Genomic DNA, 13964 nt, shown 5'->3' with positions numbered 1-13964 from the left:
CAGAGTTACGGCTGTGTGGTTGTTGTTGTTGTTGTTTTTGAATGGTGTGAAGAAAGTGACTGTCTGTGTGCATTCATCCTCTAATATAATCTCTAATCTGACGGTAGAAGGAATCGCTCCTGCACCATTACTGTGCAAAGCTAAATGAGGCAAATTTGGTGAGCAGATGAGACAAGTATGAGTATGGTCCCCCTGCTAGAGCTTATCTCATTTCACCCTGAGAATTCTGCTTAATCCTTACATACCAGAGAGTAACTTGTCCCATCTGTTATCACTGTTATCTGTTATTATGTTGAGCAGTCAGAGTCTCTGACACACATGCTAACTAACACTGCATGTTCACAGTATCCTGTTCTAATATCACCATGTTGAAGGACACTGATTAGCCTTCTATCTCCTGGATGTGCTCACCTTATCTAACTTGACATGCAGCAATTTTTTTGTTGTGTTTTTTGAATTGGTTTCATAATGAACTGGGTCGACTTGTAATTCCTGCAGCATAACTCGTCAGACATCTCGTCTGTGTTTGAAACAAGGAATCATTCAGAGTTTATTTGGACAGGAATGAGCCTCTAGTAATTGCACATGAATTTAGGATTAGAAATCCTGCAGAAATGAGTCCAGTCTAGTTTTCTGTCTAGACACTGTTTTACAATATGCCAGATTGTTTTTCATCCTGTCGAGCCACAACATTTTTACAGGATTGTGCAGGACTCCAGATTCAGAAGAACCTACTGTATGACGGTTTAAGTTTGAACAAAAATCTTTTCATGTTGTATTTGTAGCACCACATGTTGAATCTAGACAACTTTCCATTAACCTTTGCACGGCCCAGCAGCTTTTCCAGGAAACGTTTGCTTACACAGGAATTATGAAAAACCCTGCAGCCAATCACAAGCCTTTGCAGATGGGCAACGAGAGTGCTGAATTTCCCAGTATTTCCCTTGCAGTGCGTTTGTAGCCAGTGGCCTGGGTGGGGTCGTGTCAGCTTCGCTTATCTCAGCAGCCATACCTGCAGCTCTGGGTGGTGCTGCAGCTCCAAGCCTCCACAATGTTCCTTTAAAGAACACAGAGTAGCTTTGTGTTTCTCTCAGCTCTGTGTCCTTCACTCATGGCTGCAAATAAGCAGTACTTTGTATAGAACATGATAGAAAAATGATATCCATATAAAATTTTGTATTTTATGCTTTTTGGACACAAAAGGCAGAACATTTTATTTTCCTGTAACCTTTAACATACCAGGAATATTCCCATTAAGATACAAAATCTCGTTGAGGGAGTCCTGACAGCAGGATAAAATTCAACACAAAGAACAGACAACAGGCCAACTATGCCATAACCATACTTATGTGCAATAATATACAGAACTTACTTGGTGCAATAACATGTTCAACTCTTATGTGCACTGTGTGCTTGATGGTGTTTTCTATTTAACTGTTCAGACAACATTTGTAACAACTGCCACTGTTTCTGCTCTTCAATTATTTAATAGTGGGCTGTGTGTTCTTTTTTGTCTTTCCTTGCTCTTTGCTGCTGTTACACTGTTACTTTATCTGTTGTTGGATAACTAAAGGTTTATATTATCTTATGTAAATTCTTTGGACAAATGATCCTCTATCCTGGTTTTAAAATTGTCCAAGCTGATGACATGCTCTAGTTTCAGGTTAATTAAGCAATATGTTCCTATGAAATGAAAAAGACATTTTGTGGAAAGACATACATGATGTGTTTATGAGACCTGAGGTTACACCTACTGACAGTTTTAGGAGTCAGTAATGCACATGAATAAGAAGGCAGTTCATGAAGTAAGGCCTTATAGAAGGATGGAAGATTGGTACATATTTGTTTATAACGAAGTAAAATCTACTTTCTCAGACACAGTGATATGTGCAGAAACCCAAACCAGAGACACATTGCAACATGGCATGGTACACAGAGTCCGAGACCCTCAGTGAGCATGAGGTAGCATGCTTAAAAAGAATACACCTGTAGTCACTCACTGATAAAAGCATACATAAATTAGCTTCTTTTTGTGACAAAAGAAAAAGCATTTTGTTTGGTAGAATAAACCCTCAGGGTTTTTTTGTTAGACATCGATATGTTGATTAAGAGACATATTTTCTTCAAAGAGAAAACCAAGGTATTTTATGTTGGGACATGTTTAACCATCTCGTTTTTCAGGGAAAACATCTGATAAACATCCTTAAATGTTTTCTTTGACATCAAGAGCACATAGGACCTAGTATGGACCCTTGAGGGACACCATTTTGTAAATTTAAAATAAACTTGAACTCTTTGACTCGCACCGGCCATAGTTGTTAATGTTGAATACTTTACACATTGTCTTTATTAAACTTAATATTAACAAGGGCATCCAAATTAAACTATTTTTACAAATCATTTATTGAAGTATATTTAAAAAACAGAAAATAAGTTTTAGTCTTTAAAGTCCGACAACTGTGGAAAAAGAGTCAGAATTGATGTCTTCAGGTGTCTTGCCTAACCAAACATCCAAACCCCACAGATATTAAGTAAACAGTGATGTAACAAAGAGAAGCAGAAAACTTTCAGACTGGAGAAACTGCAACAAGCAGATATTCAAAATATTGCTATATTTAACAACTAAAATGTGTGATTGTCAATTGCTTATCAGATATGTTTATGTTCATTGACTTATTTAACTGATGACCTACAAAGCACAACTGACCATCAGCAAGCAGATTGAATATCTCTTTATGATTATGGTTAACGACTGGCTCTGTTTTTACTAGGTCAAATTCAGACCAAGCAATTACATCATTTGGGCCACACATCCTATGTTTGTTTACATTTCCAGTGAAAGACTTGTTTGACAAAAAAAAAGGAACCGGGGGGAGATTATTCTTAAGCCAATATTACGCATGCATGTATCAGCGAAGAGATAAAAGCAGATAATAAACTGAAAAACATAAGCAGTATACGATGAATAGTGACAGAAAACCGATGCAAACAGATGTTCCTGTGTTTAAATACATTGACTAGACATTCACAGGAGAGATGGAGAGAAGTGAGGGATTTTAAAGGATTCCAAATTGATCCTGGATTGTCCCTCTTCCTACTAGACAGTTATGTAATATGTGTCTACATTATTTATGAAATATATTGCAAGATTTGTCTGTTTAAAGAACATGGAGGTCATAGTAGACACAAATATACAACAACTGGATAATACAAGATTCATGTTGGCCTTGTTACGAAGCGTTATCATTCTTTTTGAATATCATGAAGAAGAATTAACATTAACAAGGATAACCACTCCAGCTTCATTAATATAAGTATTATGACTGAGCAGCTTAATCTGTTAGCTCTAGGCTAAATAAGAGGTAATAGTACTAAAACAACGTTTTCTTGGACATTTATTAATCTTATTTTAACACAAATATTTACATTATGGCCTGTGCCCACTAACTGTGTTTTTTTGCTCTTACTGTCCTTACAGCACTTGCAGCTCTTCTCTTGATAGTGACTGTCATAAATGTTGTTATATTTAATAGATCAGTATGCCTTATATTTGCCTTTACATTTGAGTCGACACAGGCTCTTACCCCCGTATTGCATCTTGAAAACAGCGCTGTGAAAGTGCAACAAAAGTTGGGTCTTTTCTTTTGCTACTTGCTGAAACAAATGTACAAGCTTGGTCAAAATCTTTACATCACAAAACAATATTTATTTTAGCTCCATTTTAAATCTTTTTATGCAAATTAAATCCTAGAGAGGTTTCAGGGAATAATGTGCAAATACAGATGTTGTTTGCATGTCACAATAAGACACTCGAGGCTTTTTTAGATTCTGAGTTGTTCAGGGCGCACTCACTCTAGGCAAAGTTGTCCCGTACCTAAGACTATTGTAACTTTAAATAACTTAATCATGTTGTTACTGAAATATTATCCTCTCACCAATCCATACACACTGCGTATGTAAACACTGTAAAAACTCTACTTCATATATATTAACCATCTGTTACATAACTATATATTTATTATCATGTTCATCTCAGCATTTTTTTTGCACGACTCACCACTGCACTATTGTCTTATTTAGCCTTGTATATATTAGTGTTTTTGTACATTGAGATCACAGTTACTGAAGACAAATTCTGTGTGTGTGTAAGCATACATGGCCAATAAACTGATTCTATTCTGTACCGAGCTTAAGCACATGCTCGTGCATGTACTGTACAGTTCTGAAACACTCCTCTTCCAAGCGTGCCAGGCCAGGGCCATGAGGTGTACCGTGCTTGAGCACAGATCGGAGCACTCACACTAGTCAAACTAACTGGACTTTAGGGGTGAAGCGTGCATGGGAATGGTACAGATTGCCTAGCGTGAGTGCGCCCTAAGTGTCCTCCATTCTCTATGGTTTCTATTTCTCCTGGTAAACAAAGACATTGTGTTATTTTCAGTGTCAACGGAAACAAGGTTGGCCTCCATCCTTAAAACAGCTTTCTCTTTTCTGGTGGGAAAGTGGTGATGTCACTGTGGTGGTTCTGAAGTGGGAGCTCTCCCCGTCTCCTCCCTGCCTAACCCTTTTTGTTCTCACACACCAACACTCGCAGTCTACCCCACTGCCTCATAAACACAATCCAGCTTCACTCAGCAACAGAAGAGATGATTACTCAGTATTATTCAGGTTGATAAGCACGGTAACCAAGTGAGAACAGGTCCATGTTTATAGTTACACAGGAGGAGAGAGCAGCAGGGCCTCTGCTTTGGTCTGTTGAGTGTGAACTTCAGTACAAGGTCATGTTGAAGGTGCAGCAGGAGACGGTTTTTCATTCAGCTGGGAAAGTGCTGACAGCCAGCAGAAAGAGTGAGAAGGCTACTTTTAGCTTTGCCTGCAGACTGGGAACTCCTGCGTGCAGAGAAAAAGAGAGAGAGAGAGAGAGAGTGGTAGAAATGAGAGCGTTGTCAATGAGCAAGTGTGTGTGAGTACCACCAATATACTGGCTTGTGGCCAGGCTCCGAGTCTTTGAACTCTCTTTTGTTCAAAGCGGCAGACATCCGTCTAGACTGTAAATATTGTATTTCCACAATTCACTGCTCTTCACTTCTCAGCTGGTTATATATAAAATCAGACTGACGCCAGGCAGAAGGTATACAAGGAACTAGAAGCATGATCTTCACGAGTGCTGCTGGTTTTAAAACGTCTGCTTTAATTGTATTTTAGCAGATGAAAAAATAAAAGCACTGTGCACGATCATTTTTAACCCGCAGTAAATGAATAGCTGTCCTGTTTGTGGTTGAGGACTGCAACCCTGGTGCTTTGAGCCAAACGCTAACATCAGCATGCTAACATTCCACAATGTCTAAGCTTGCTTGCTGGTGTTAATAGTTTTATTGTTGTATTCACCATCTAATGGCGTTTGCTTAATAGAGGGTTTTCAGTTTTGCAGGTTTAAAAATCAGGAATAAATCTGATCTAACTTTCTATTACTTACTTACTTTACATTGACAATAATCATTAGTTGCAGCCCAACCTACCCAAGTTGCTCTGACACTTACTAAAGATATTTTAAGGTGCCTACATCTGCTCCTCTACCCCTTACAATAATCCTTACTGCACTTCTCTGGTAGGAACAGATCTATCTCTATAAACAAATATCTATGTAATAAACAGACGTTACTTTTAGCCTTCATGCAACAACTTGAAGCAAGGGACAAGGGTTGATGTGGATACAGTTTTTCTGTAGAGCCTTTTGTTTTGTTTCCGTTGTTATTTGTTAACGATAATAACCTTGCTAACTGATATCTCTGCTCGCTCCTGATGCTGACTAAAATGTGAAACAATCAATGAAAAGTTCAAATGTGTATTTTTGATACTATTATAACTAATTGTAATAGAGCCAGTGATTCACCCACAGGCTTTGCAGAGACATAATTTAAACCGTAGTCTGCATAAATCAGTGCCCCCACCTCTCATCACCTCAAGTAAAGTCTTAAGTGCAGCCAGCAATACTGACGCCCCGACGCAGTTTATTTCAAGCGGTGTTTCTTTATTACTAAAAGCTCCTTCAAAGTAAAAGCCTCAGATACTCTGAGGGGACCACACATACTGTACGTCTGACAGGCGACTCCTCTTTCAGCTCTAATGGAGGTCGTTTGTGTTCGTCAGCAGCATTTTAAAGAGTTTTCTTTGGGCATGAGCTGCAGTGTAGAAGCAGTGTAACACACACACACACACACACACACACACACACACACACACACACACACACACACACACACACACACACACACACACACACACACACACAGTTTTTCATCTCTGAGTGTTAATGGCACTGACTCATAATGGCTCCCTGTTCTTGGCACTTTGAACGCTGTGTTAATGAATCACATGTGGGCGACTGGATGTGTGTGTGTGTGTGTGTGTGTGTGTGTGTGTGTGTGTGTGTGTGTGTGTGTGTAAGCTAGAGCAGAGCAGGGGTGGTCCTGCCTGATGTGTGTGCATGTGGAAGTCTGTGTGTTTTGTGATAGGGTGGGCTGTGAAGGGGGTGGTCTCTTTCTGATCTTTGGAGGTAACTTTTGCAGGGTGTCCTATATGTTCATAGGAGCCCTGCATGGTGCGTGATGCCACACACTGATGCCCTCCCATAGAGTTTCAGTCAGAAGCTGGCATCACATCACACAGCTGCACAGTCTGACTCAGATAGCCTGCAGGAATCAAACCTGGGATTTAAGTGCCTTTTCTTTCCTTTTCACTTCACGCATCAGTTTGAAATCTCAGCTTAACCAGCATGTAAGGAATAATTTATTTTTCAGATTTCATGTAAACGACAGCCGAGGTTTCTTTTTTTTTACCCTGCAGGTCATGATCCCTAAGGTGACACATGGCCTTATCAAAAATGACTGTCAGTCTTTGCAGCTTTTTTTTGTACTGTTTAAAGGTTATTCGTGAAGAAGCTCACTAAAAATAACCAAAACTTTACATTTGAAAGACAAAAACTTGAAGCAAGCCAACCTCTGTCCAAAAGTCAAACACTTCATGTCCTTCATACATATATGACTCTAAAAACAAATTCCAGGATCCATTTTACTTGAATTATTTTTCATTTGTCTTGATAACAGATTAAGTCAGAGATGCTCTTTAAATGATTATATCCTATGTTAAACTACTTATCAGGAATTTATAATTAAAAAAGGATAAAATGAGAGTAGCCAATTAACCAATACCTTTTAGACATCATCGACCATGCTAACAGATTAGTTTACATGTCATAATGACACTCAAGCCCAGGCTCCCAATTCTAACAGGATCTGGTATTTGTTTACAGTCTCTCAGCTGTCAAAGATCATTTTAGCAGGGCAGAGTAATGATCCATCCAGTTTCTCCAGACTCACGGTCATGCCAGCTGCTCACAGTTAAGGTTTCAGCAGAACACTACGTTTTGACATACTGCGCTGCACTGACCATAGACCACCAGAGACCGTTTACATCCTTAAATATGAAAAATCTTGGTTATTAAACAACATAGTTTTGCTAACATCCACTGTTTGGAATTCTAAGGGGTTGTATTTTCCCTGCAGCCCTGTCATGCAATGTCTGTTTGCATTTCTCCTGCTATCACCTTTTGCATGTTGTATTAATCAGCAGCTTCTGTACCGTGTTTGCATATTACACAATTTATAAACCATGCAAATCTGGTTTGCTTACAAGCAACAGGAGGTGAATTTTTTTTATGTAGCTGGTAGCAGTAAATTCTCTGCCATAAAAGATTTGTTTAACTGTTTCCCAGCCAGCCATATAAGAGTCAATGAGTTCATGATTGTCAGTAAAGTGGTAACTGTAAGAGAAAGATTGAAAATATATCTTTAAAGTACCTGTAGACTTTGACAGCAAATTCTAAAGAAAGGAATTTTCAGATGTATTTTTTAAAAGACCAAAATATAATAAATATGATATAATATAGGATATCTTCAACTAAACCTGCAATGCCATACAGATGGAGTCATTTGAGTGTTTTCTAACATTAAAGATGTTTGCAGGGGAACAAACTTGGTGCTCAGCCTTCATGACCTCCTCAGATCTATAGGAATAAATGCCATCACTCGTCATGTATGGATAAAGGGATTTTGCACTCTTCACCTGTGGTGCCTCGCCTTTCTGACTAACCTGAGAATGTTTCTTTAGTAAGATAGTTCACTTTGCATTGTGCTGTGCGCTCCCCTTTTATGTCTCACTTTCATGTTATCTTTATCATGCACCCTTTGAATTATCTCTGGCTGTTTCCTGTGGAGTGATTACTCGTCTTCAGCTTGAAACGAAACTCTTTAATCAGGCACTCCCCAGCTGGAGTCTGAAAATGGAGATTTTCCTTCCTTTCCCCTTCTGTTTTTTTTTCTCTTTGTGTCTGAAACAAATTAGTACAGTCCGATTTAGCAGCAGCATCAGAGACTTTCTGGAGGGACTTCTTCCTGCAGGGTCAATGAGGTGCAGACAGGGTTTTACAAAACAAGACAAATATGTTAAGCTCTGCTAAAAAAGTTAGTGCATGTTACTCTTATATGTTGTATATATTAACAAAACAGCCATGATCAGACATGCAGTGACATTGTGCTCAGGGTGGGAAGCTCAAATGCTATTTTAAAGTTTTGCTGCATTTTATAATGTTTTATAATTTTTAGTGTTTTCTACAATCAGTTCTTGATTGATGAGCATTCAAAAAAGACAAGTTACGGTGAAAAAACCCCAGAGTGAAATCTGGTTATAGTTCAAGTTAAAACAACACATTTGATGACATTAAGCTAGTGTTAGCCAACAGCTTACGTTAGCATTTAAGCGCTTCTTAGCTTGCATGATGTGAGTTGTGAAGTAAATTTTCTACGCTCCAACATAATGTTAGCTAGGATTTATTTGTAACTCTTGTAACATGTTATATAACCAAACGTCCATTTTTGCTACAATCCAGGTCCTAGCTAACAGTGATATTGTCTATTATTTAAACACTTCCTAGCTTACATTAGGTTAGCTGTAAAGACACTCACACACACTAACATAATGCTAGCTAAGAATCCGCCTTGGAGGACTACCAAATGAATATATTAGCATTCAGACACTTCCTTGCTAACACTTGTATAATCCATTAACTGGCTGAATGCTAACGTTAGCTGCTGTATGACTGTACTGGATTTTTAACATTCGTTGTCTTTCCAGTAGGTGACCCATCGAGAAGCTGTTACATGATCATGATTTGACAGATTGACAAATACTTATTTTTGTATGAAACCTGGAACACAGTAGTTTGACATTCAAACAACATCTAAGCTTCACATTCTGAACATGACCTCAGCTGCTGTGTGAGTTGGTCTATTTCCCCTTCCTGTATTTTCTTTTTATTTGAAACAACTGTGACATGAGGGACTTCCCAGCACTGTACACTCATGACATAAATTTGGAGTGTATTCGCACCAAAATATTGAAGTTAAACGACATCATGCAAATAACAAAATGCAAATAATGTAGGTTATGTAACCTGAAGAAGCTTTTCTCATGAATTTCACAATAAAACTTCTGAGAAACTGACTGTGGAGCTTCCTGTTGCTTACTGAGAAATTAGCAGAAAAAGGAAATACTTATGTGTGAGAAAAACAAGCAATTAAAGGAAGTATGAGCTGAGGGGGGCGGGGGACAGTTGAGCTGGAGCTGCGCATGGACTGTATGTAGGACGTGTCCAGGCTTGTTTCTACGCAGGCTGAAAATGATTAACAGGAAGAATAATCACAAATTACTCACACACATCAGCCCCTCAGTCACATGTCACACAGATTTCACAGTGAAATCTTTACATTTCTGCAGCTTTTTGTTTAAATATAGCTATCCTGCAGTGTCAGATATTCAGCCATTGTTGTAGTTAAGCACTAATCAGCCGAGCTCACCATGTCCACACTGAAACTATGTGCTTTTATTGTGTCATGTCTGGCAGCGGGGGCTCTGCACCGCCTGAAGGCTTGCAAAATTTTACAACCAAAGGAAAAAAAGATGAAACTCAAAGTATTCTGGAGTTTTTTACTATACCTTGCACTAAACACTAATAAAAAAGCTTTGCTTGTGTAAGGCTGTGCCTCGGCTCTGTGTTTACTTATGATAAAAAGAATAGCTGATGATGTCATTTTTGGGAACAACTCTTGAGAGGAACAGGAAGTATGGAAGTGGAGTCGTTTATCCTTCGAAAACAACACCTGTATGTTTACACTCACCTGCAGTACCTTTAAACATTAACAGACTGACATTTACTGCAACACTCACTTATTCGCTTTGCTGACTTATGATACAAAAGATGTTTTTGATCCCAATAGTCATACACATTATCTTGTAGGAAACACATATTTGCGTCATACTTAATTGTGTACTTAATTTGTGTTTTAAGCCGCATTACTGTATTACTGTATATCTTTACTCAACATGCAAAACCAGCTGCACACCAAACCTTCCATTCTCCTCAGTGTTTTTAAAGTGTTTCTTTGTTGTTGTTTATTGCAGTGTTGCATTGCCCAGGATGTCCTCGAAGGCTCATAGCTCCAATAACATCGCCCATGCCCAGCGAACGGTGCAGCAGCTGAGAATAGAGGCAAGCATCGAGAGGATAAAGGTACAGTTCAAAAACTTCACATATACTCCTTTCTCTAAACTAAATCCAGCCTTTATTATTTGTTTTTGAATTTATTATTTGACCAAGACAAAAGTTACTGAAACTCCAGAGAAAGATGGAACCACATTTCATGTTGAGAAACATGTTTGATAACTCATTACCATCAGAAAACGGCTAACTTTAGCATTCAGCGACGCCCTAGTTCACATTTACGTTTGAGAGTCCCCAGCTCAAAATGTTTTAACTAAATATAGATTTAAAAATGTTTTACCTATATGGTGTAAAATATCACTGCAAAAATCTTTGTTTGAAGAGAACTACATGGGGTATGCTTGCTTCATCCAACTATTAAGGCAACTTTTCCCGCGATAAAAAAAATGGCCTGTGGAGGTTAAAAACATATTCCTCCGATATTTGATATTTTTGTAGGCTCTGCTTTTGCTTTCTTTTGTATTCTTTCACAATAATTTCAGATGTATTGTTGCTATGTTTCAACCATAAATCCGGTTTCTTGTTTGTTTTTTCTTATTCAATTAAATCGTTGACTTAAATTGAACAACGTTACGCAGAAAAATAAATTCAACAGTTGCAAAGAATGAATATAAAGAGTGGCTTATCAAGGTTACAAACTTACATTTTCCATCTTAATTGTATTGTAGAATATTTTAGGACTTGAGTGACTGATATTATTTTTAATTCCTTTCCAACCAGTTAAAGTGTCAGAGGTCTCCAAAACATGCCTGTGAAAATCCACTCTGATCCTGTATTTGATCATGCCGACAAAGCCCTGTATTAAAGGCCCTGCTCAGAACAGGCTGTTTCTGTGTCTGTAGCTTTAAATGCAAATGAGCTGAGTCTGACCACGACCATGGAACGGGTTTTCTCGCTCCATGCGCTATTGTTAACAGTGAGAAGGCAGATTCAGAGGTCAGAACAAACACCTGACTTTGGGAGTGACATCCACCTGGGGGAGGGGTTACTGCCCTTTGTGATGTCATGAAGAGAAAATCTCCAAACAGCATGTTTGAGCACACATTTTCTGGAAAGTGGAGCAGACAAAAGACTTAGAGGATGGATTTTTCTCATAATTTGGGGGTTTGTAGACGGACTAGGGACAAATATTGATGTTTGAAAACCATGATGAAGCTTTAAGTACCCATAGAAGTAGTAGCCCATACATTTAAGAACCTTGGCTTTAAAGCCACTAAGTGTATTTGTTTGTTCTCTTTTGTTTCTGCAGGTATCGAAGGCCTCTGCAGACCTCATGAACTACTGCAGTGAACATGCCAGAAACGACCCTCTACTTATGGGCATCCCCACCTCAGACAATCCCTTCAAGGACAAAAAACCCTGCACTATATTGTAATGGATGCCACTTAGCCTTTATGGGTTTTTTTTGCTTATTAATGTTGCTGTTTTCTTTTTGTTGGGATGAAAGTGAGAGGTGGACTGTGATCATATCATTACCATCTGTTCACCTGTTCAATGCAATTCAAAACTGTTTTCTTCAAAACAGCAATTCATAATGAGATAAGAAAGCCTATTAGCCTGTACTGTTCTTTCTTTAAGCATCATTTTCAGCTCTGACCACTAACATGGCTGCAGGATTTGTGTTGGCATCAGGTACTCTGTGTTGCTTCAATAATAATCACCAGCATATATTTAGTTGGGCTATGCTACGTGGTGGAATAGTCCTTGCTAACGTAAACAGTCTCCTCTACACCAGGCGGTTACTGTTATTGTCTCTAAACTGGATTCATGCAGCCAAAGTTCCTCCTCTGTACCTTTAAAGTTTAAAAGTTTTAAGATGGTAAACACAGCTCTTAAAATAAGGCTTCATTCTGCATTCTGACAAGTATTTAACAAACTTTTTTTTTCGAAGTTAAGATCATTGGATAATGGAGTCTTATCACAGAGTCTTGTGCAGTGTTGTCACTAAATCTTGTGTTAAATTCAGACACTCAAACTATTCTGTTACCCAAGTCCACAGCAATCCACTTGCACATTTGACACATTGTTTTCCTGTGGGGTACTTGCAAGTATGATTACCATAAAATAGTGTTTTCTGTCAGCTGATTTAAATGAAGCAGCATAGAGAGATACAAAAGACCTGAGATCTAAACACCATTAATACAAAATAATCTCTGCTCTGATTGGAGCCTCCTGAAGATATGACCTCAGTGCTGTGATTGTTAAGCAGTGCTTGCAAAATACAAAGATGAACACGCTTATATCACAAAAATACAGAAAAAAATGTTCTTTCTTTTTTTTTTACTCTGAGTGTCAGCTAATTGTGTGTGTAGTGCAACACTGTGTAATAATGAAGAACCTAGGACCAAGCCAAATCAGTGCTACTGCATTTCAAAACATCATAATATGGGTCTGATTGAGACTTTTTGCTAAAAACATTCCCTCTGAAAACACTCTGTGGTATGATATTTGTAGGACAAAGATGGCACGCCAACAAGTGTTACAACACTGTGAGTAACGCCTACATGCTAATTACAAGTGTCTTGATTGAATCAATGTGCACAACATGTGTTGTCTTAAAGTGTTATTGCTGCAAATGGCAGCGTGCATTAGTGATTAAAAACACACACAAGACTTTTCATTTTAACTATAACATTTGTGTGGGTGGGGGTCTTTGATCTTCAGTCTAATGAGTCCTTCATGTTGTGATTCTCTGGGTGAACATACCTGCTATTGTGTAATCTAACAACAAAAATCATATTAGATAGCAAACATGACATTTTCCTACACTCTAAAGCCTTACTTCTGTCTGCCTTGTGTCCAGAAGAACACTCTTAACGGGAGAATTGTCTTTAAGAAAAACAGTTTCTATTGAATGTTTTTATCTGTGGGGTGAAGGTGATCTGTAACTTAATCGTGCCATCTGTGTTTGTCCTTGCGTCACTAGTAGAACCTGTTAAATTGTGTTTCACTTACAGTACCTGGTGCTCTGCTTTTTGGTATTGTTGCCTTCTCCAAAGGGTACCTTCAGGTCTTCAAATCAGCAAGATCTTGTGCTATTATCCAATCGTATTTTTGATTGTCTTGTTCTTACTTGCAATAAATCGTTCCTGTTTGCCTCTTATAAGAAAGAGTTCAGACTACCACTGCCATGTCCTCTGTCTGTTCTGTAACTCTGTAACTGCCTTATTGCACCGTTGATGGATTCATTTAACTGTCAGAATCTGCATTTTGATAAATGTCTTTATTAATATACCAACCTTTGTATGAAGACTTAACTACGATTAATTAAGTGAAGCATTCCTACAGTGCAATACTGTACTAATATCTCAATAAAGATGTGTTGTCCTGCACACTCGACACATTC

General features: G+C 38.3%; 1 protein-coding gene across 2 annotated transcripts in view; it reads left to right on the top strand.

Annotated features, from left to right (window-relative positions):
* The window catches only part of gng12a (guanine nucleotide binding protein (G protein), gamma 12a), a 28995-nt gene extending 15031 nt beyond the window's left edge, over positions 1-13964 (top strand). For both annotated transcript variants that reach the window (XM_061043500.1, XM_061043499.1), the window contains exons 2-3: positions 10519-10627; positions 11868-13964. In XM_061043500.1, coding sequence (XP_060899483.1) covers positions 10535-10627; positions 11868-11993 — 219 coding nt within the window. In that variant the 5' untranslated portion in view covers positions 10519-10534 and the 3' untranslated portion in view covers positions 11994-13964. The remainder of the gene's footprint in view (positions 1-10518; positions 10628-11867) is intronic.

This window comes from Labrus mixtus, chromosome 8 (genome assembly GCF_963584025.1).
Source record: "Labrus mixtus chromosome 8, fLabMix1.1, whole genome shotgun sequence".
Lineage (NCBI taxonomy): Eukaryota > Metazoa > Chordata > Actinopteri > Labriformes > Labridae > Labrus > Labrus mixtus.
Note: the sequence above shows the minus strand (reverse complement) of the source record. Positions and strands in the feature narration are given on the sequence as shown.